The following is a 24,513-nucleotide window of genomic DNA, read 5'->3' as shown; positions in this document are numbered from 1 at the left end:
TGGGTTTGGTGCAGTAACATCTCACTCAGGACAAGGTGACAGAGCCTAAAATTAAATGTCACAGACCCCTCTACCCACAGGCAGTTCAGAAGCCACCCAGGAGCACTTTTCTGGCGAGGGTCAGTGCCTCCCTCCTCTAGACCCAGAGGCCTGGTAACCCACAAGGGGAAATTTTGGCAACCTAACTGCCCAGCCATCATCTCTGCCTTAGCCATTGCTGACTGGCTAACCTTTGTGAGAATCGCAAGAAGGGAGCAGTCTTCACTCAGCTAGCTGCCACCCACAACCACCAACAGCAAATGCAGCTACCGTTGGGGAGATCCGTTGTGTTTATTACAAAACCCACCTACCTTCAGCAGTAAGAGTCCACGAGACCAAAGAAGGCCCTTATTTCCATGTCTGACTGCAGTAAGACCAAACATATTTTGTACATTTACTTAACAACTGAACTTCACCCTCCGTTCTTAATCTAGACCTTTGACAGCTGATTTTTATTAACCACATGGCAAAGCTTTTTTTCAGAGCAGCTAACACAAGTGGGAGGCACTTCGCTGCATGAGAGACAGAACTTATTTCTGGCACGGCTTTCCCACACCCCGGACCCCACCCCGGACCGCGTGTGCCACCCCCTCCTACCTGTCGTCCTTCCAGCTCAATCTGGAAGTTTTTTGCCGACTCCTGGGTCACCCGCCCTCCGAAGTCCAGCTGGTAGACTTGTGTTGCCTCATTCCACAGCGGCTGCTTGTTGGCCATCACATACACAAAGCCCTGGCTTCCCAGCCTCCCGTCCTCCTTCTCGCTGGCCTTCCGGCACTTGAATTCATCCAGCTCACTGGCTGTCCTCAAACTCCTTTTGGTTTTCCAACCCTTTTTGCTGCCCTGACTCTGGTTCATCAGTTCATCCCCGCTGATAAAAAGCTCTGGCTCACTCTCTGAACTGTCCTGAAACTCGTTCGTCTTGTTCAGCTTCTTGGACTTCAGCTGGTCTTTCTGGCTCTTGACCTTCTTCTTCTCCCTCCCCAGCCGAGGGCTGGATATTAGCGAATTGAAGTCAGTCAGTGTCCTTGCCTCCTTTTTGACCTTGCCCTCGGTGACAGCCTGCACATTTCCTTCCTCGGCTCGACTGTCCAGGCGCTTCCGGCTCTTCTTGCCGAATTTGTCTGTCCTTTGAGGAACAGGGCTTTCCGTCAAGGAGAGCACCTCCTGGAAGGTGTCTGCCGTCTCCACCATTACCTCTGTGCCCACATGGCCCTGCAGCTCCGCCGGTGGGGGAGACATCACCGGCTTCTCCACCACAAGGAGCGGCTTGGGGGGCAAGGTGCCCTGGGGGTTCTGTACGGGCGGGCAGGCGCTGTAGGAGCTCCACGGGTGCAAGGCGATTGGTGGCAGCTGTAAACTAGAGCAGGCGCTACTTCCCGGGTACATGGGTGGCAAAGGGCAATAGGAGAGGTTGGATGGATAACCTGGCTGAAGCACAACTGTGGGCTCCTGCTGTGCAAACTGCGTTGGGGCCAGAGCTTCTTTGGGGGAGCAGGGGGGCTGCATTCCCTGAAGGGGAGGGGCACTGTAGCTTCCTGGGTAAGGTACTCCAACCCCATAACTCGTCTGGAAAGTGGCAGTGGGACTGGTTGGAGACTTGGGGGAAACAAACGGCACTCGAGACATATCCAGATGTTGCGCTTGACCGATGATGAGAGGAGTAGGTTTTAGAGGGTTGGGCACCGAGCTCTGAGATGTCCTTTCCTGAGGAACCCATATCTCTTCACTCACCATAGGGTCCCACTGGTACGGCGGTGGCCGTTTTACACCAAGGGCAGCCTCCGTCAAGGACACGGGTACGTGTCGTATTGATTTCTCCACCGGGCAGTGCTGAGAAAGGGCCTCATCTTCCGTGAAGGCAGAGTTGATATAATCCACTCGGTCACGGGAATTGTCAGGCGGGCTCAGCAAGCTGTAGGAGGACTGGGAGGCCAGAGGCGAAGTACTGACAGAGTGAGCGATGACAGAGCTGTGCTGGGAGCCACTCCCTGTGCTCAGATCAGGTCTCATGCCACCAATACTGGAAGTGCTGCTACTAGCATTGGCATTAGTGATGTTGCCCACACCACCGGCGCTCGCGTTGCTGCTGCCACCACCACCACCGCTGCTGCACTGGCTGCAGGTGTACAAGGCGGTGGGTACTCTCTGCTGGTACTGTGCTGTCACCACGCTGCTCTTGGCTTTTGGGGGAAGTTGTAAGGTGGCTCTCTGACCATCTACCAGCTGAGCCATTTTCAGGGCTGCCTCTCTGCTGTTCCTCCGCAGAGTCGCATGAATGATACTGCTGTCCAGCCTCTGCGTGATGTTTCTTCCCTGGGACAGCTGGCTGGCGATGTCAGGGTAGGGCGGCGGGTCCCCGGTTGGGATAGAGTAACGGGGGACTGTGAGTCGGTTCAGGGTGGCGCTGGTGCAGGGCTGCTGCATCTTCTTCTCGGTGGCGGTGATGCGCAAGGTGGCGGAGCTGCCGGGCCCCGGCAGGGTGTAGGTGCTCTGGGCGCAGAGCATCCTGGTGCGAGGCCGGCACACCTCCTCCACGTTCCCGCTGCTGTCGAACGTGGTTATCCGCTCGTACCCCAGGGGCGTCTGGTAGTGCCCTGCTGGGTAGAGGGAGAACTCCCCCTTTTTTAGGCAGAGGTCGAGGGGTGGCTGCGGGGGGCCGGGCGGGGGTGGAAGGGCAGCGGTCGGCGCCGCAGGGATGGTGCCGGGGTAGGGCGGCGGGGGGTTCATCTTGTTCAGCTGCAGCTCCTGAGCAGCCCCGAAGACGACGGCGTCCCCTTCCACCATCTGTGGCCCTGGCCGTGGGGCCTTGGCCTTGGGCGGGGGCTCGTGCTCGCGGTCGCCGTGGTCCCGCAGGTCGGCCAAGGCGATGGCGGGGGGCGCGGGGGGCGGTGGGGCGAGGGCGGGGGGCGCGGGGGCAGCACGGCCCAGCTCCCCCCCGACCAACGCCCCTGCCCCGGGGCCCGGGAAGCGGCCTGGTGCCCCCGGGAAAGGTCCCGCCCCCTCGCCCCCCGCTTCTGCAGGCGGATTGGCCAGCACATCCAGCTGCACATTCTGATTGGCCAGGAGCGACTGGACCAGGCCGATGCTCTGCGTGGGCGACATGGCCTGGGCCGAGCTGTGGATGGGGGCGATGGGGATGTTGACGGTGCACGGCGGGCTGCTGGCGGGGGCCCCGGGGGCGCCGGGCACTGCAACGAACAACACAGCCTGTTACCCACCGCCCCAGGGGCCCCCTTGGCCCCAGGAGCCCCTCACACACCATGGAGGTGGCGAGGCCTGTGCCGTGGGGCTGCCCGCCCCGGGCCCAGAGGGGCAAGGGGCCACCAGCCTTCACTGACTGCAGTGGTTAGGCAAGCGGTCGGGGAACAGGCACTAAAATCGGGAATCTTCCCGAAGCAGTGTTTCACATATTTTTGGGTTTTCTTCAGCATTTGTGGAAGACATGTGGGTCGCTCAAAATGTTTAACGGGAAAATTTCATGGCAGCGTTGACACAAAATTCAGAAATTGGGGAAAAATTGTTTTTTAAAGCTAGTTAGAAGAAAAAAACACTGCATGTCTTTTGTACTTTGTCATTCTACTTTACCTTTGACTTTTTAAACTACCTGCTATCTTTATGTACTTGTTTAAGCACTCTGCTGCTCTGGAAGGCCTGCTATCAGATCCCCAAATCAACGGATCAGGCCTTAGTTTGAACTAGTAAGCCAGCCTGTCTCCTCTGATTCCCACTGTAACAACTGGTGGTCAACTTTAAAGTAACTTCTTGGGAGTGATGCTTCAGAAGTAAAGGTTCAGAGCTCACTTTCAGTCTACACTATGATTGCCACGGACTTTCAGAGCAAGGAGTTTACCTGATGGGTCTGAATTACCATTCACTTATCAGTCAATTTTAGCTACTTCTATTCAAATCAATAAAAGTTTTGCTGAATTAGGACTCACTAGTTTTCAGGGAAGTTCTTTGATAATAATCAACAAACAACAGAAAGGAAAATCCACTCACAGACCTGTGGCTGCTGCCACCTCTTCTTTGCCCCTAGTCCTAGGACCACCAACGTGGCCTCCTGGCTTCCTCTAGGGCTGCTGCTACCTGATGGTGAGGCACAAAAAAGTCGCCGCTGACCCAGGCTGACTCCCTCTAGAGCCAGCCGGGTGTCACTGCGCCATGCTGAACTAAGCTGCAGGAGGAAGATGAAATGATGCTCCTCAAGCCTGCCCTGATCTGACAGCAGTTATGAGTTTTGACTTTGACGTTTGTTGTCATCCAAAAAAAAAAAAAAAAAAAGAGTGGAGGAAAAGAAAAAGAAAGTTGAAGACCTGCACTGAAGGCACTGTATAGTATCTAGTACAATGTCCCCAGACTCAGTGAGCTTTGGAAAACTGGAGAATACAGACAACAGTTAGGAAAACTGTTGGGAAAACTAACAAGTGATAGGACAAGAGGTAATGGCCTCAAGTTGTGCCAGGGAAGGTTTAGACTAGATATTAGGAAGCATTTCTTTACAGAACAGGTTGTTAGGTGTTGGAATGGGCTGCCCAGGGAGGTGGTGAAGTCCCCATCCCTGGAGGTGTTTAAGAGTAGGGTCGACTTAGCACTGAGGGATATGGTGCAGGTCAATGGTTGGACTAGGTGATCTTCAAGGTCTTTTCCAACCTAGATGATTCTGTGATTCTGTGAAAAGGGAATGTTATTCTCTCGAGTATAGTGGGTGACAAAGCAATCAGTAATGCAAAAAGAAGGAAGATGAAACAAAGAGAGGAATATGAGGCTTGGGGAGGAGTGGCTGGAGAGCTGCCAGTCAGAGAGGGACCTTAGGGTGTTGACTGACAGCTGGCTGAACATGAGCCAGCAGTGTGCCCAGGTGGCCAAGAAGGCCAATGGCATCCTGGCTTGCATCAGAAATAGCGTGGCCAGCAGGGACAGGGAAGTGATCTTACCCCTGGACTCAGCACTGGTGAGGCCGCACCTCGATTACTGTGTTCAGTTTTGGGCCCCTCACTACAAAAAGGACATTGAATTACTCGAGCGTGTCCAGAGAAGGGCAACGAAGCTGGTGAAGGGTCTGGAGCACATGTCGTAGGAGGAACAGCTGAGGGAACTGGGGTTGTTTAGTCTGGAGAAGAGGAGGCTGAGGGGAGACCTCATCACCCTCTACAACTACCTGAAAGGAGGTTGCAGAGAGCTGGGGATGAGTCTCTTTAACCAAGTAATAAGTGATAGGACAAGAGGGAATGGCCTCAAGTTGTGCCAGGGAAGGTTTAGACTAGGTATTAGGAAGCATTTCTTTACAGAACTTGTTAGGCATTGGAATGGGCTGCCCAGGGAGGTGGTGGAGTCCCCATCCCTGGAGGTGTTTAAGAGTCATGTTGACATAGCGCTGAGGGATTAGGTGTAGTTGAGAACTGTCAGTGTTAGGTTAACAGTTGGACTGGATGATCTTCAAGGTCCTTTCCAACCTAGATGGTTCTGTGATTCTGTGAATGAAATACTCCCCCAAGAATCCTGAAGATTCTTTATTAGTTTTCCTGTATAAAAAGCATGGAAAATGGTAAGTTGCATCAGCAGGTTTATGGGATGAAAAGAGACTAGAGTAATATCCAGGATCTTTTAAGTGTGCCAAATTCTGTGGAGACCTCTGATTTGCAAGACCAGATCAGGCAAGAGATCCATTAGTCAGGATTCCTCCAGCTGCTGCCCAGTCCCCAATTAATTTTTAATTAAAACTCTAGTCATCTACCTATGCCCTATAATTATATTTTTGATAGCATTAGACTTTTATCAGTATCAGTCACGAATGTGGTAGCTGTACAGATAGATCTGTGGCTATGCTGGCAAATTTTTATGGTAGTTCTGTTCATTCCTTTAGAAGACGACTGACAGCTAAACTTAACTGACCCTAAGGCAGCGTGGTTCTGTGCTCAGCTGGCAGGCCATGCTTTCATCCTGATGCCTGCAGGTTAGCAATTTATCTAATCAGAGCTTGAGGTTTAATTGTTAGCTTGGTTTGAGCAGCACAGAATGTTGCTGTCATGTGTATTAAGTGCCTTATCAAATGAAACGTCATTCGTTGCCGTGTTGCTTAATATCCCACAGTGTTTAAATCCAATGCTTTTTTCATTTCTCCAATAGTTTTTAAGTGATTTGTTTGCATAATTTGCAAATTAAATCAATTCACTGTCCATTTGCCTTGCCAAATCTTTACTGACTACATTAAAAAACACCCATCCCAAGAGTACCTCATTTCAATGAGGTACTCTTCAGTGAACATTTCAGTGCCCAAGAGCTTTCTACTATTTTTTTTAATCTACCATGTAATCATTATTTACACTGCAATATTTTTTACCATTAGTATATGGCACTTTTTTCCTTTATATCCACAAAAATGTTTTTGAAGATTTAAGTAGCTTCCATTTGCTAAGTCAGAAATGAATTTTCAGAAGAAACTAGAAAGAAAAAAGTGGACAAGAAGAAGAAGGTTGTTATGGAGGACAGGGTAGTATGATCCTTTTACTAGCCTTCTCAAAAAGCTCTAACAAAATTCTCTAACAGTTTTCCCTACATTTATGTGGTGTTCACCAACCTGCAATTCTGAGTAGCATTTCAGCTCTTTTAATAATATAAAAGGAATTGATACTGCAGATCTAATCAAATTTTCAGGAAGGCATGTGAAGGCTTTATATTAACTTTTTTTTCTTCTATTTAATTTTTGTGTTACCTGTGACCTGGCAACAAACCCTCACTGATGTGAAAATTCAGAAAAGGTATTAATTTACCTTCTTGTCTATTATTTGTTAATTTTACTGGCATGATATTTTTTTTTTGACTGGAGAAGGTCCTGAGTACTTCCAGTCCTTTCACCTGCCATATTCACATCACCTGCATCCAAGCCTTCCCTGCACTGCTTGAATCTTCTGCTACCTTACATCTCAGTGAAATGAGGAATTCTTCCTGACCCCCTTGTTTATAGACTACTTTACTATTTTAGCCTCTCTGTAAGACTTGGTATTGATAAAAGCCAAATGGGCATTTATCACTTCTCAAAGGGTGGCTGAGTTTTACAGGAACCTGCCCTCCAACCCAAGCCCCTATCAGCAGGCTGTGCTTTGCTGCCATCAAGTCACAAGGACGACCCTTTTGGGCTTCCAACACATTACAATTCTGTCCTACAAAGATGCAGAATGCAAGGCTTTGGTCTACAGAGAATTCTTGGCAAACTAAATAGAAGATGATTGATTTTCCAATGAACCTGAAACTTAGAGCCCTATACAGATTATATTTTCCACATATTTTAGAAAACAATGTCCGTAACACATATTAGCCTTATTCTAATTCAGTTCTACAGGACCCCATCAGACTAAGGGATTTTGATTTGTGTGTTTACCAAAGGGGGCGAGGGACACAAATGATCTGTCCTCCATCTAGCTTAACCCACAACATGGCAGACCTCCAGCTCCTCCTTACCTGGTAAATCATCTTCATCTTCGCTGAAAACATTTGGATTAAAGACAGGCAGGTTAATGTAGTCCATTGAAATTTTCCGCACTTCTGGGAGATATATTGTCATCTGCCTGGGCTGAAGATGCAGCAAACTGGTTTTATATATTACTGAAGAAAGAGTATAACAAGAAATTACAAAAAATCTGTTACACAAAGAGCATCTAAAGCTAACAAAGAATCAATTCAAAGCAGACAGAAGAGTTACGTCTATTTTTATTTAATGTTTTAATAAACAAATGCATATATGGGCCATTCTTAGCCAAATCACGATGTAACACTTTGCATAACCAGGATAAAACAGATTGTTACTTTAAGCTATTTCTCTTTAAATAGAAGCAGCATCTCTGTAGTTAAATAATCTGTAGAAATAATGAATTACTTCATCTGGTATTCACATCTATTTTTGCAGAAGGAAAATAATTTTTCCATTCTACTTTTGGAACTCCACCACAGGATGTTACCAACTTATATGACTTTAGGGGAAAACTGGAAAGCTCTCAGGAAGGAAATCTGTTGAGGGTTACTACACAAAAAAGAAGTCCCTCCTGTCTCAGGAAGTCCCTGGGACCCAAACCACTGGGGACTGGGAGGACATTTGAAGGAAGTGTCACCACACACTTACTCTACACTTATATCCTCCCCTACATATCTGTCACTGATAATAAGAGAATTAGAATGACCTCTAATCTAAACCAGTAGGGTCACTCCTACACTATCTTTTGACAATCATTGCAAATGTAGATGTCAGAAATTTGTAAATTACTTGAAAAAAAAAGTGGCTGTAACAAATCTGAGGGCTTCCATAGTAGTAGCACTGGTTGTTCCCAGGGTGACAACATCCTGAGAGGACAACCTTTGCCTGGAGGCTGGGCCAGAGAAGGTCCTCTCCCTAGTAGCTGGACTCCATCTCTTGTCCAACAAGTAAATATAGCTACAAAAGATACCTATTTTAACTAATTCTGCATCCAGGGCATCATTATGTAGTCCTGACCTAAATATATAATGCAACACAGGAAAAAATAAGGTTTCCAAAGAGCTTGTAAAACTCCTAATACTTGCATTAATATTTCAATTCAGAGCTCAGTTCTGCTAGGTGGTACCCTGTTCTTTACTTAGCCTTCCTCCTTTCCTATCTAGGGAGAAATGGCATACACAGAAGAAGGTCAAGAGATTAGACAACTGCTACTTTTAATGAAGGCTACCAATGTACTGATGCTCCAGCAAGAGAACCATATAATAAGGCTATGCACTGACTTGAAGAATCTTGAGCATGATGCTGTAAGAGCTTTTTTAACATTATTTCGATATAATAAGTAGCTAAATGACTATAAAAATCTGAGTTTTAAAAATACTTCTATTACAGTAACTTAAACACTGTGATTTTTACAGTCTTCTCCAAAAATTTTCTTCTTTTTTTGGGTTTTGTTGAAATAAACTGTAAAAATAAAGGTCTGGGCTTCTAATTAATCTTTTTGTTACAGCTGAGACTTTTAACATTTTATTGATCATCTTGTTATTGTATTTATAGGTTTTAATGTCTTTTAGTTACAGTGAATTTTGTAAAATCTAACTCCTACTGTCCAGAGAAAATAAGTGCTTTGTTAAAGAAGTCTTTTGATGACTTAAAAAGAATCACAGGCATGTAACTTTATTTGTTAGAAAGAGTTTCACATGCAAAAAATCAATAGAGTTTACTTTTACCTGCACCAAGGTTAGTTGGTAGGAAAGCAGCCAAACCCACAATTTTAAATTTTGTTCCCCAGATATTAGATGTGACCTGAGCAAGGTAGTTGTGCTGCAAAGCAAAAACAAGATCATTTTCACCTAATAAAATCTGTAAAAAGCTCTAATAAAAACCTGCAGAGCAATCAAGCTATTGCAAGTAATAATACAATTTCAGCTTCTCTTGTTTTTATTTTATTGAAACAGCCTGCTGTGCCTATGTAGCAACTGTTATACCCAGTCATTAAGAAGTCTCATTCTGATATCTGAACACCATCAGAAATGATGTATACAACAGCCACACAGGCTGATTAAAGCTGCTGAAGAACTGAACGTGATGGCTGCTTAGTGAGTATAGGTCCGTCTTCAGATGCTTGCTTCTCCTGCACAACAAGAGCATGGCCATTGTGTATTTCAGAAAGTAATACACCCTGCCTGTTGGTTCTATATTTACAAATCACTTTATAGAACAATAAATAAGACAGAAATTAATTACTCATATCGACAAACATATTTTCCTGTAGCTTCCAAAGCAGTTTCCCAAACCACTGCTTCCATGGTGATCAAATTATAGGTCTGAAAGACCAAGAGATTTTCTCAAAGGCCAAGCATTATGCTGACAATATCAGGAGCAGGATCTAAACCTCTGGTCTCCGCCCTATTCAAAGGACTTTTGATCCTATATACTGCTGCTATGTAAGTGACCTAGAATGTTTCAATATAAAGGAAAAAGTGAAAAGACAGAGCAGAAAAGAACAACTGAAATGAAACGAAACTAAAAGAATGCAGGCTGGTATTAATAAAATAATAACCCAGACAGTTCTACAGCCTGCTAAGTTTAATTTACCCACAGGTCATGAACACCACAAAGAGCACAAAGTGCTAATTCCTTGCCTTCCTTCCAATTAAGGCTGTTCCATGTTCCTGATCTAGTTGAAGATGTCCCTTCCCATGGCAGCGGGGGTGGACTAGATGACCTTTAAAGGTCCCTTCCAACCCAAACCATTCTATGAATTATGAAACAGAGAACATGTAGCCCTCTGAAGTAAGCATTTCCTTATCTCTGCAATTCCTAGCAAAGCAGAGAACTATGGTGGCATTAGGACAGCTCTGAGAAACTGAGTAAGAAGCATTTTCACATACACTTTCAAACTGCCAACAACATCACCTAGAATAAAACCTCTCACATGGATTCACACTGACAGAAGTTACTGGTGCCAGGATATATCAAACAATGCCTGATATTCCACTGACACTTTTAAACATTAACATTGAACTGGAACATAAAATTCTCTAGTTGTTCCATTTAGTTACTATAATTAAATGAAAAATTTTTATTGGTGATCATTTGATCTATATCACAACTTGCTGCTTCTGGAAGTAGATGCATTTGGACTCAGGTCTGGTAACAATGTGCACAATACCTGAGTAATATCTTCTAAAGGAAACTCTCTTCGGGTTAGGCTTGGTGAACCAATAGAAGGTTTCCTTATTGGTAACCTTGGCGATCTTGATATCTCCTGCGCAGCTCGTGACATCTTTGGAGATTTGCGAGCTTCTATATTGATTCTGCATATAAAGCAATAATTGGAATCATCACCAGGCATACAAAAATGCACAAAATTCATGTCTTTGAATGTAAAGATGTAATGAAGACAACTGGTATGGTGTCCTCTAAGTGACTAATGAAGAGTAATAGAGTCTACAGGATGGGAGTTAAGGGTCAAATTTAAAGATATATAGGGCCTGACACACTTGCAGTAACTCTGACCGGATGCTTTCTGATTCATTTAACAAAGCTTACAGCAGTTCTGCCAGATACACCATATCCTCCATGAATCCATAAGAAGGTGTAGGGCTGAGCTATTTCAGCTATGCAGACTTCGAGCAAAGCCTCAAGAAATGCAAACATGACACCTCAGCCAGCAGATCTCCACGTTAGTACAGCAAACCAAGGTTCCACAAACTTTGTCAGTGCTCTAAGTCAAAAGTTATTCCTACCTCCCACTAGACAAGGGGGTCACAACTAAGAGATCAAGCACCTAGAAAAGCTCATTGGTAGAAAAAATAACGAACAAAAGCTACATGTCAAAAGTACAGTCTTAGAAAACCAAGGACGCAGGACAGTTGTTTTTCCTGCGCCATTTCAGTTTTAGGCTCAGAAACTAATGGTTCTTTTATCAAGTTCTACTAAACTAAAACTTCAGTATTTCACACATTATGTTCATATACAAAAGGATGCAGTTGCTTTGCCTCATACTAGGGCAAGCTCATAATGTAAGGTCTTTGGAAAAGCGTCAGCTGCAGCTAGAAGGCATCAGGGCCTCAATCCCATAACTGGAAGATGGCAGAGAGACAACAGTGCCTATGAGAAGCATCAGACATCAGTGAGACTCTGTGCAGGTGAAAGGTTCTATCTACATAATGAATATAATGAAGAGCTGGCAGGAAAGCAACCAGATGAATAATAAGCTTATTCTGCATATCGTTAAAGAAGCTTGTCAACCCAGTGTTTAGGAGGATCTGTTTGCTGAGGCTCACTTGCAAGGTCACCACAGCAGCAGTGCCACCTACACCAGGATCTATGCTACCTATGCATGGACTTATGAATTTGAAAATACCCTGAGGAAATAAAGGTTTTAACTAGACCAGGGACCCAAAGCACAGAGGAGGTGAAAACACAGGTTGTCTGAAGGACAAAATATATCCTATGGTGGTAAGAGTTTAGATGTGGCAGAGGCAATGGTGGGAGAGTTTATAAAATCCTTCTTCAAGACTGCTTGGGGAGAAGTGGTGCCCTATTGTTTCCCATTACCTTTTGTCCCAGAACCTTCCCCAAAGTCCATCTCAACAGCAAGCTCTGAGATCACCCCAGAACTGCAGACCATAGAGGACCCTGCTCCTCCAGAAGACTCCTATCTCCCCAAAGGAATTTGCTTTTAATTTTATCAAGATTTAATTTTAATTTTATCAAGACAGTATTGGGGAAAAAAAAAAAAGAAAAGAAAAGAAAAAAGAAAAACTAGGGAAAAAGAAGAAGAAATATCCAGGAAATTATTACCTGGGAAGTTTGGGTGACTTGCTAGCTCGACTGATTTTGGGAGATTTCTTTGCTGCCCAGTCATCACTCAGTTCGATATCGCTGGAGTCCGAGCAGTTACAGCTGTCAATCACAGTGGAAATCAAGCTGTTTCCATAGATTTCATCTATCAAGACAGGCCCCAGAAAATATAAGTGCTGCTTCAGAAAACTGGTATCAGTTACAACTATCAGTCATCAGAAGCATAAATCCGATCCACGGGCAGCAGTTGAGATAAAACTATGCAGAGAAAATTAACCGTTCTTCACCCTGCCTAGTATAAACTCCAAATTTCCAACGGTTTGAACTCAAATGAACATGATTCAGAGGGGTGAATAGCATTCAGTTGAACTTCAAAATTGAGAATATTTTCTGCTAATTAGCAATCTATTCCCCACTATTCAAAATACAAGTTCCCTTTTGTAAAACAGAAGACAGCATGGTATAATTTCAGAGGCTTGAGTGTAAGTCATGCTAAAGACTTTTTTTGCATCAGAAAAAAAATATCTGATGCCACCTTCCATGTTGCATATCTAGATTTTCTTTAACTCTTGAGGATTTAGTATCTGATGTATTTCTAAATAATTTTTTATAGAGAGCAACAATTCAATTCTACCTGCTTTTCCATCTGTTTTAGGATCCATGATGACAAACTCTGGCCGCAACTTGCTGATACGACGTCCTTTCAGGATAGGCACCAGTCCCCCAAGGTATTCCAGGTACAGAGTGTAACATGGACCACCAACCTCTGGGTCATCTTCTGTTCGCTTCATTGTGCAGTGAAGCCGTTCATTACCAGCTGTTGGGTAGCTGACAAAATCTCTCATATTGTTTGGGTCTGGGATAGGAGGCTTAATTAAATGAAGGGAGGAAAGAGAAAGTTTCCTATAGGTTATTGTGGGTTTTTTTCTGTGGTGACTTAATCCTACACAACTAACTGAATTTGAACCCAACTCTAACTGGGCAGGTCAAGATTAATACAGATTACTGCATGAGTTATGCAGGACACACATGCAAGACACACATGCAAAACAGAATGACTATGTATTATTTAGTTAAGTCAAAAGCAGCTGTACACAGAAAACTAAAACTAGTTACATCAGGAAGGTTGTACCTGTGGTTAAGAGCACTGAATTAAACAACAAACCTGTCTTCAAACCCCGGCTCTATCACAAGCTGCTCTTTTAACTTGGGTAATGTGGTCAAGTCTAAGTCTCAGAGTATCTTGTCTCTTGCTGGTCCTCCAAGTGAACTTGGCCACTCAGGTTCCCATTCCTGGTTAGTACTGGTACATGCTATGCCACTATGCCACAATGCTGTCAGCTCTGTGACCCATCTTTGCTGAGGGCCTATTTGCATGGAGTGTGGAGAAATACGAGCACAAAGCTCAGGGTGGGTTATGTTGCTCTGCTTGCCAGCACACTGTATTAATCCATGAAAAGCTTAGTCCTAAAGCAGTTGGATTGCTTTTGCCTAGGACAATATAGCCTGCATGACACAAATACCACTACTGTGTCTAAGTCAACATAGTTTCTTTCAAAATGAAAGTACAAGAAAAAAAGTAGGGAAAAAAGGAGCCTCCTTAACCTGGCCGAGATGGATATGGGCTGAGGAGTGATCTATAATGTAATCCTCAAGCTGGAGAGGGAAGAGAAATGTATGCAGGGAAGAGGGTGCCTTGCCAGGCACTGGAGGCATAGCTGACAACGTAGGTGGGAGTATGTCGCTGGGGGAGAGCCAGCGGAAAGTATAAAGCAGTGCTCAGGAGGCTCCAGAAACACCCATGAAACAGCAGCGGCATGTGGCTCCTGGGAACCCCACTTCAGTCTCTCTGCTATGCAGCCATGCGACTGCTGCTGACCCCGGCATCCCCTCTAGGAGGTGACAGAAAGGTTGTCTGCAATGACGTGCCCCTGTAGTGCCTCTGCCCCTCTGATCCCTGTCATGGCTCCCAGTCTTGCTACAGCCAACTGCTGCCTTCATCCCCTCCCCTCCCCTCCCCAGCCAAGCAAGCATCACTGATACTCTAGGGAGCTGCAGGGGAGGCTCTGGGACAACATGGAAAGCATCCTGGGGAGAAGTAGGCATGTTAGAAAGAACTGAGAACCACTGATCTGTTAAATGCTCTGCATTTTGGAGATTGAGGAGTTGTGGTTACAGCAAGGCATTTATTCTTCTCTGGCAAATGAAATGTTTCACAGTCGCACAAATTGCCCTGATTACCAGTACCCAAATGGAACTGTGCTGAATCATTATTTTATAGGCATAATTTGTTCTCACTTAATCTGGGCCAACTCCACTGATTTCAAATTAGTGATTCTAGTTCTGCGTTGTTTTAACAAGGACCTGAAACTCAAGAGAACGCTGTAACACATACACAAAAAATACGCAACACAAAAATATATGTTTGAATGTAGAGCATTTACCAGCTAATGCTCTGGTTTATAGGCTGTGATAAAGAGTCTGGAAATCCTGAGATGTGACTGAGGGCAAAACCATGAAACAAAGGGGTTGAACAGATGGCTCTGCTAGTGGTACAGGAAAAGGCATAATATCTGGTTCATTTTTCCGTAGCACTGTTGGAGCAGTAAGGTTAGCAGAACTCACTATTGGTAGAAATACTTGGGCAGCCACAGGTCTGAAGTGTAACTTTCCTGGCAATTTAAGGACTCACGTAACAAGCAGGGAGGCAACAGTTTTACCACTGTGAATCTCTCCTATAACTGTGACACAGCACTATCATCAGCGTGAGCTTCTTCAGAAGTCTTTGTGAGTCACCAGCATATTTTACCCTCAGGATGTCCTTGGAAAGGCCATCCCCATGGAATAATGCAGATCAGCATGTGTGAGCTTCTTTCCAGATTTTAATAGGTGCCAAATGGATCAGTGGGCTCTTGAAGAGGACAGTAATGACCTTAATCAAGCTTTTAAAATGATAATTATGATAATTATCTTATAATTTAACCATTGTCACTTAGGAGCACCATGGCAGGGGAAATCAAGCAACCCTTTCTTCTTCCTCACACACATACGTTTCTCTCCTTTTACCTTGATTGTTGGTATAAAGGCAGTGGTGAGGTATGAGCAGAGCCGCGGGGGCAGGGTCAATTTGCTGATATCCTTGTCATCCCGCAGACAGCTAGCGATGGTCTGCTGGCACAGCAGCTGCAGACTGGAGACCCTGTGCTCGACTCTGACGACATATAATGCAGGTCCGGAAGCCATCAGCAGGCGTGAATCCCTGTGACCCCAACAGATGGAGATGATGGGACGCTGCATGGAGAGGAAAAGGATACAACTTCAAAAGAGCCTGTACTTTCTCCAAGATAGTTCACAGCAAGTGATTACATCACCGATCATGTTACCCTAAGTCTTCCAGAAACTTTAAAGCGCACACTATTGCTCACAAAAAGGGTGAAGAATGTGAACATCCAAAATTATTGGTAACAGTGGCTGATGTTTATACAGTACTTTTTACTCACAAGGCTGAAAGCTCTTCACACAAGGAATTGTCTATCAAATTTATTACCTAGATAGAATAAGTAACTTTAAAGTCATACAGTGTTAAAAAGCAGGATCCTTTGATGCCCTATCTAGATGATTTTTTCGGTCATCTAATCAATCCTCATCCACTGGTAACGGTTCACATTTTACCACCAGAAAGTTACATTATACGCCCAGAGACATTTAGTAAACTAGTGGACAAAACTCAGTTGGCTTTCTTGTCTTGCACTGAATCTTCTGCTGCACAGTGTCTCTTTTGAACTATTCCCAGAGGAAGTGAACTGGGAAAGAGCACCAGGAACAAAACAGGGAATGTCCTTTTGTCTTCCACTTGTCTACATTCAGAAATGTCTAAATTCATGACAGTAAAACCAGAAAGAGTCATGGGTGACTGGTACTGTCAGAATGTGGAGCAGAGTAATAATAACTCAAATGCGGCTTTGGACATTATTCCCTGCCACACGAACATTAAGAGTTCATGTGAGAATACAGAGTTGTACTTGCAAGGACCTCTCTAAACTCTCTTCCTAAACCCCATCTTTTTCATCTAAAGCACCAGTCTGTTGTGACATCTTATAGTCCTATCACTATTACTTTTGCCCTTCACGAGTGTTAGCTGCATCCACCTGCCATCTCTTGCTTTCTGTGCTACAAAGCATCTGTATTTGCATATATACACATACTGTACGGAACTTCAATCCTGTAGCTGCTATCTCTATACAAATAAACAACACAGAGTAAAGAAGAAACTCTCACTCCATAAAGAATACTGTGCAGCAGGCTGCAAGCAGTGACCTACAAAAGGTTTACTCCTTCCTGTGAAGGGCTCCCTTCTTTTCACAATCTGTGACACTCAAAAGTTTAAGCAAACATGTTTTTCATCTAACTGTATTTACTAAAAGGTCAGGGTCTCTTTAGAATATCTTTACTCTTCACAAGATACACCAAACAAGAATTAACTATACAGAAGACAGGGGTCAAGGCACCATCAGTACTAACTTTTATCCATTCCTCTCTAGTAATATGGTATCCAGATACCTGTGTTAGAGCAGCCCAGAAGTTACCAATCCAGTCTGGGGAAAAAAGCCTTCCCTTCAGTTACAAATTCAAGATGCTTAAAGGTGAGAAACTGGGACAAGATGTTTTTATGTGAATGATATAAAGCAAAATGCAGCGGCACAGCACTATATCAATGTCTGCCATCAAGATAAAGGGTTGGACGAAACAACTTTTTCAGAGAAAACATCTTCCCTGCTATGTCATCTTATCCTACATTGAAATTTCAAGGAAAATATTGGTTTTAAAGTGGGAGGAATGAAGAAGCTTCATTCTCATTACATCTAGGCAACACCACACACACACACACACACACTTTCACAGAGGCACAAACCTTCAGGCTGACTGATATGCAAATAGAAAGCAGCAACATGTGAACCTTGTGATTTTCACAGTAATTGCTAAAGGCATTTTGTAGTGGAGAACTTCAAAGGAATTGAGTAATCCTTTGTGTACCATCAATAATTATTATATGGCTTGTCATAACCATAATCTGTGGGACAGAGCCTTAAATCTGATGAGAGATCACATAAAGTATCTCTTACTGATTGGTATTTTCATGATTTGAGAGTGTGGCTCAGCCCTCATACTGTCTGGCAGCAATAAGACAGTTCAAGGCGCTTGCAAAATAAATGCAACTGAAAAGGCACTGACACAAGTTAGGTACCTGCCACATCTACTATACGACAGCCTGAGAAAGGCACCAGTAGAAGTGATCCTGATTTCCCCAAAGGCCGAAACCCAGCATGGGCAGAACTATCTACCTGAGTGTTACTGTGGGATCCAAACCGCATCCTTCTGTTCACCTTGCATCAACTAAAGCTTACATGTAAATATGGTGAAGGAACAAACAAGTATGTGACTTAGCACACAAATGTTTATTTATTGGGTAGTTTAATGCCAGAAGAGAAGTCTATTATCCCAGCTATCATAATCCAGGACAGCACATCCAAACAGCCCTACCATGAAGTCTAGTATGGCAGCTATTATAAGCCAATATATCACACCCAGATAGACCTCTCTTCATCCAAACAGAGTCAAACTTCTCTCCTCAGATTACTGCTGCATGCAAAGAATAGCAGAGATGCAGATAGCACCAGTACAAGAACCTCTGCAATCTTAAACATATTCCCAAGGAACAAGTTTTTCAGAAGCTTTGAAATGCTGGGTAGGACCTCTGGCAACACAGCACTGGAGCTCAGGAAGAGTAGAAAGTCAGAAGTCAAAAGACATTGCCTCACTGCATGATTTCACCAGTTTCCCAAGAGGCAAGCATAGTTCAGCCATCTTCTAAACTTCTGGATGTCTGATTCCCTTATATTGTTTATATATTTTTATGTAAACAATATGTGAGTGGGTGCATGTTTAAATACACACACACACAATACCTACAAGTGTTGTACTGTTTGTAAATCATGACATTTGAACTCCTACATTTGTCCATTTAGTCTCTCCACACACCTCACATGTTTTAGTCTTAATATTTTCAATCTCATCAAAGAGCACTTGTACCATACTGGTTTGCCTTCGCTTACTGATTTGCCACATGCCTTGCTTTCCTTTTCTATAGAATGGTCAGTCCCCCAGTACTCCTCAAGCCTAATATCCAGCAACACTTCATTTACGGTGAAGGGCTAAGATTTAAGATGAGGTTCAGGGAAAATTAGCCTGTCATTACAGGCTTGGAGAAATAAAAGATCACCTAAATGCCAGATCTGACCTGACCTTTAAATGTACTGCTCCAATAATACTTTTCAATAACTATGCTTCCCACTCTTTCCCTTGAGAGACAAGGGATATGAATCAATTACTGCAGCAAGTCAGTTATGAGCTGGCCACAGCTTTCCTTCCAAACTCTGCACAATTGAACTCCAATGTTCAACGCAGAAGTATTGCTCCTTATAAAGCATCCACTTATTTGTATTGTTTTAGCAAAAAAAGGAAGGAAAAAAGTTGTTGATACCCATATTGCACCTCTTAGAAAATGAAGAAACAGATTCTAGCACAGAAGAATTCTATTTTCCATGTTTGCACACTTATTTTTTCTGCTAGGAACAAGGAAATGCAGCTACAAATATAATGCTTAATGATAATTTCTAATCTCACTTTGTCTATAAAAATCCCATCAGGTTTTGAAAAATCTTAGCACAAACTGTAAATACCAGGGTTTAAATACGAACATGTAGGAAAAAAACCCTGGAAAAAAACCCGTAAACTTCTATACATAGATAGGATTCAGCTCTATGACAATTATATTTTAGAAATAATTGGCTAAATAACAAAAAAATGAGATGTTTTATCAGGAGCAATACTGATTGAAAACACATTTCAAAAAGTGGCCAACAAGGAGCTCTTTGGCCATTATTTTCAGAGCAGGCTTGAAAGTCAGCTACATCTACTCAAATCTGTATCCCTAGCTGGGATGTCGACTCCCCTTAGAAAAGCACACAGGAATAGATATTCCTGCTAAAGCTCTGTGGTTGCTTCTTATAAGTCACTCATCTGTCTCTCTCACAGGAGAGAACCTTTCATCACTTGTATGCAGTACAGTCAATGAAAACTGTTCAAGCTGATTCTTGCTGCCTGCTTTGTTCTCAGAAATCCTGAGCCATGGGGCCTGCCTGCTGCGTGCACTAATCCCTTGTCTGCTGGCACTGGAAGTCCCACTGGTAATGAAATAAAAATGGTATTCCAGGGCAGAAAGCCCAGCAACAAGTGTGATTTTTCTCAGGAGAGAGAACCCAACTCTAAAAAACTATCTAGTGAATGGCATGTGTAAGTAAAACTCTGACGTACGTTGCCTGCTAGCTCTCAGTTTAGACTGCTGATGTTGAGACACACATTTTTCCCTCTGCTTTTCTCAGAGAGAAGCTGGAACGTGCAATGGCTGCAGTGTCCGCCTGGCTCTTGTGAATTGTGTGTGCACATCTCTGTACTGCCACAGGATTCATGGATGGCTGCTGGAAAGTAACGTAACTTCTTCATTCTTCTGTTTCCCATATTTACAGTAGGAATAATATTAACTAGTAAGAATTGATAGTGAGAAAAGGAATAAAGACTATGATGTGGTCAGAAATTACACTGCTATGGCCTTATATAATTTTTCATGTAGCAAACTCTGATTTGATTTGCAGATGTTTCTTCTATCCTCTCTGTTTCCACAGTATTTTTTAATTTTTTAAGATTTCAATACAATGATGAGATTCTATTTTAACAGAATGACTCTGCTTAGACAAGTGTCTCCATTTTCCAGTCCTGATCACGATCCATTTCTGTAGTCAGAGATGATCTTGTGGCTATATGGAAAATATCAAGGTCCTTATTGATATCCCAAAGAATGTTTCACCAGCTAGTTCTAAACTGTTGCTCTTGTTTCTTTTTCTGTGAGAAAATAAACTCTTCTTGAAGCTTTGTTGTCATCCAATAACAGTTAAATAGGATTAATTTCAGGCAATATAAATGAAAGGCAACATTAATTCAGAAGCAACAAACCTGAACACTCTATGTGAAATAAATGAAGACAAAGTAAGCAAGATCAGCTCAGCTGGGTAACATAAAAGGCAGCCTCTTGTCTCAAAGCCTTTTGATCTGAATTTAACCTAGAATTGCACCATCCTTCTCAGGCCTTCGTAAAATAACTTTTACACAACTACCAGGTTTTTGCAGGATCACATCATCTTAAATCTACCCATTCAGATGCCGGGACGTTTCCGGGAGAGAAGGAGCCCATGAAATGCTCTGAAGGGTGCTGCTGACAGGAGCAGTTTTAGAGCAAGTGGGAAGAGTCCTGGAAACCGCTTGCATAAAGATTTAGCCTTTGGTACATCACTTTGAATTAGCGTTTAAAAATATTACACTGATAAAAATGCAATTACAGTTTTTCTGCATCTAATCTTGTTGTCTATATAACTGATTCTGGAATGTGACGGGCTCAATTCACTCTTACCCTTCTTCATTGCACTTGAGGTTTAATCTGTTCTTACATCAGTTACACAGTGGTATAAAATCATAAGCTAATGTAAATTTACTGTAGGTATATAGATGAGATCAACTTCACAGTTTCTAAATCCATGTTCTTGTTCCCCTGGTCCTCTGGGACATATGAAGAAGAAAATTATAAAAACCAGAGAAGAAACCAAAATATAAGCCACAACTTTGAACCATTAGACAGAAAAAATTCAGAGGTTTGTAAAAGTCAGCAGTTAAGTAATTTTGAAGTGGTCCTGTAAGAGACTCCTCTGTTTAAAGTTCAAATGGGAAGATATGAAACAGCTGTATCCACTCAGAAACAACTGCAGGTACAGTTAATTGATATAATAAAGACCCGTCTGCACATCAGATGAGAAATTCTGAAGTGACAGAACTGGGTTGCAGCATTTCCAGTAAACAATTTTAGCAAGACTGTAAAACAGTCTTGAATGAGTTGGTTCTCATCCCTGCATGATGCCAGGGAAAGGTAGTGAGGATTTAACAAATAATGTAAGAAATTAACATTCTTCCAATAAAAAATTTATGACAAGCAGGGCAGCCTGCTGCAGTAATCACATTTTTAAATGTTGAAAAAGCAGCACCATGAAAACTGCCAGCTAGAAGAACTGGGCATATTTTTGGTACATCATGTTGGTGTTCATGTACACAAGGGCAAGTGTAGTAAGAGCTAAGTTTTACAGAAATTGGTAGTATATTTTTTAACAGTTATCAGCTGATCAACAGCCTTTAAGATATGCTCTTTGTATAAAATAAATAACCAGTATCAACTCTTTGGAGTTACAGTATGAACCCAGTTTTCACAGAACTCTTTCCAATAAGGTAAAAGTCTGGTGTGACTTTCTGAAGTCCCTTCTGAAATTTTTTCATCATTCTTTCAAGGTTCAAAACAGTTTGATTCTGTGTAGCAGAAGTTCAGTATTTGCCCAACACTTACTGACGCCTTTTCAGCTCTTTTCACTACATTCTGCAAATATATTCTTGCAGCATGTCAGGGTGGCAGGCTGAAGCCCCAGAGCAGGGAACAAAAGAGACCGTTCCACTATGCTAACTCTACCATGCTGTTTATGAACGTTATTTTTCATGCAAAGCTAGTGTGTTTATTTGGATACTTTTAAACAAGTGTGATTTCCCTATCTAGGGTTTTATAGTCAGCAAACTAGGTTTATGAACTATAAAATCCTACACTGAAGGTAACAGTTTAAGAAAGTTAACCAAATGAGACAGAGGATGCCAGAACCATACTAAAGCTGGAGGAGAAGGTGTCATATAAAACACCTTGAAGGGATCCATGACGACAGCCATCATCAAGATGAGTAACCTGCAGTACCCAAATCTATTCTACCTTGGGGTTTGCAGTGACTTTATGTTAGGTAACATTCCAGCCAAGTTGTGTATAAATCCTACGTCAGTTTTAGACTGAGTTTTGTTATAAACAATAAAATTTCTTGTTTCCTGAATATCCTACCAAAGACAGATCAGTATATTTTACTGATAAGATTTTCAGATGTCTACTTTATCAAAGAATTAGGAGAGAGAGCCACATGCAAAATCAGTTTTGTACCTGTAATCCACTATTTTCTATGTTAGATGCAGCTTTACTTTTTTTGACCTTTAAATTCACAATAATGCTCATTTAGAATAAATCAATAACCAGTGGTGTATTTTATAAAATCCCATTACAAGGCTAACTGTCATGGTACAGAAAACTAATTAATTTACTCTTACGAATTTGTCATCAGACAAATTACTGGAACCACTGACTCACTCTGTCATCTTTGCATATACACCTTTGCAGCTGAGGCAGAGAATAACAAAAGTTACTAGCAATTTTTTTGCAACAGTGGTTTTTACCTGGTTTTGTTAGTAAACCAAATACTTAGTAACGTTCTAGCATACCTGTCACTTAGCTGGTAATACTGCTAGACCAGCACTCAAATACATAGAAGCATAAAGTCCACATGAGCAGATACAGGTGTCCTTCTGAAAGACCCCTCACTTCCTCCTGCAGCTGAGCAAATATGAATTTAAATGCACTAAATAAAGAGAATAAACACTGACTAATAGGAGAAGAGGAGTGGCTCTAATTTTAGGCAGGTTTATGCACACAGTTTTTTAATGAACATAAATACATCAGTTTGAATGTTATTTTCATCCTGGTTTCCCAAGGAAATGAGACTCCATGATTGCACTGTTAAATGGTGGTTGCCACCCCCAACCCTCCCATCATTCACTTCCAACCTGGCTTACAACTTCTGAAGCTGTTGGCTTTTCATCTGAAGTTGACAATGGGGGAAGAAATCTCCATGACATTAAAATGCTGCATTTCAGTGAAAATTAGAAGCTGGAAAGAGCAGAGAGGCTCATGTTAGTATTTTCACTACGAGAAATACTGTGGTATGAACTTGAAGGTACCTGTTCTGTATGACCTGCCAGTTGCCCTATAAGTACTCATATAATGGCAGAATAATTAGTCCTCACATCAGCCACGACATGTGCTTTCTCCCAGCTGATTAAGGAGAGGAGAAAGGAGAAGAGCTGAAAATATGAAAAGAAGTTGAAGTGATATAGGGAGAACTAGAGGACATGAAGGTATTTAAAGGGAGGAGAAATTGAGGTTACTGGGAACAAAGCAGTAAGAAAAGAGCCTGCACGCACACCTTAAGGCAACCTGATCCCATCAGATCTGATGCTCAAACCACAACTTGATTTCACAGCTTGACACCAGAGTGTTACACTGGTTCTACAGCTAACATGGACATCCGATATTCTGGTACTGAAGTAACAGAACGAGGTTTGCTTTTTACCTAGTCTGGGAATAAGCAACACTGTTATAAACGTGGTTTCTCCAGAATCGATTCTGAGAAGAAAGGGCTGTGCTACGTTGCTGAAAGGGCTACAGACAATAAAGGCTAAGGGCTAAGACAAATAGGCTAAGGAAAGGGCTAAGAGACAATAAAGCTGTGTGTACAGGTAAGTCCTTTAGGTACCTAAATCAGCATTAGATGGTGCTATACATATTTAGGTTGCCTTTAGAGACCATTATTTTATATATTACAAAACTAAAGAATTCTATCTAAATTAGAGTGCTAATGTTAATAAGCACAGGTTAATGCTAAATATAAGCCAACACAAAAGCTTAGCAGCTGGTTTACTACGTCATCCTTTTGTATCCATCCCAGATCAAGGTACTGAAAAAGAAATTATAATAAATGATATCATCATTAAACATAATTAAGTAAATATATCTACAGCATTCTCCTTCTCTTTCAGATTTCAAAGCTACCGTAAATTAATTAAATTTCACTATTAACTGTCAGAAGTCAGAATGGAGTCATCCCTGTTCTGCAGAAAATGAAATAAACTGTGGAGAGACATTCAGCTGGGTTCTGAAATATCAGCAGAGACCTACAAAGCATGTTGTGCTCCTAAGCAGCACACAGACATGTGTTGATATTTACTTGTCAAGTAACATGACCGAGGTTACAGTGAAAGTCTGTACAGAAGGTGGGAACAGAAACAAGACTTTCTGATTGATCCTTCTCTATCTGATGCCATAAAAAGTAAAATATTGTATCAACTGATTGTACATTAGAAAATCACAGCAATAACAAAGAGAGAATAATCTCGTA

At 42.6% G+C, this 24,513-nt stretch overlaps 1 protein-coding gene across 14 annotated transcripts in view; it reads right to left on the bottom strand.

The window, feature by feature from the left end:
- Nucleotides 1-24,513, bottom strand: part of TULP4 (TUB like protein 4) — a 173,199-nt gene that overhangs the window by 9,071 nt on the left and 139,615 nt on the right. For all 14 annotated transcript variants that reach the window (XR_012622530.1, XM_074818855.1, XM_074818845.1 and 11 more), the window contains 7 exons: nucleotides 15,383-15,607; nucleotides 12,951-13,185; nucleotides 12,317-12,461; nucleotides 10,680-10,824; nucleotides 9,235-9,328; nucleotides 7,498-7,641; nucleotides 637-3,227 (listed from right to left, as the gene is read on the bottom strand). Coding sequence is in view for 13 of the 14 variants with exons in the window: in XM_074818855.1 (XP_074674956.1) it covers nucleotides 637-3,227; nucleotides 7,498-7,641; nucleotides 9,235-9,328; nucleotides 10,680-10,824; nucleotides 12,317-12,461; nucleotides 12,951-13,185; nucleotides 15,383-15,607 (3,579 nt within the window). In the remaining variant the exon portion in view is untranslated. The remainder of the gene's footprint in view (nucleotides 1-636; nucleotides 3,228-7,497; nucleotides 7,642-9,234; nucleotides 9,329-10,679; nucleotides 10,825-12,316; nucleotides 12,462-12,950; nucleotides 13,186-15,382; nucleotides 15,608-24,513) is intronic.

The sequence above is a fragment of the Strix aluco genome, chromosome 3, assembly GCF_031877795.1.
Source record: "Strix aluco isolate bStrAlu1 chromosome 3, bStrAlu1.hap1, whole genome shotgun sequence".
Classification (NCBI taxonomy): domain Eukaryota; kingdom Metazoa; phylum Chordata; class Aves; order Strigiformes; family Strigidae; genus Strix; species Strix aluco.
This window is presented reverse-complemented; position numbering and strand designations above follow the sequence as displayed.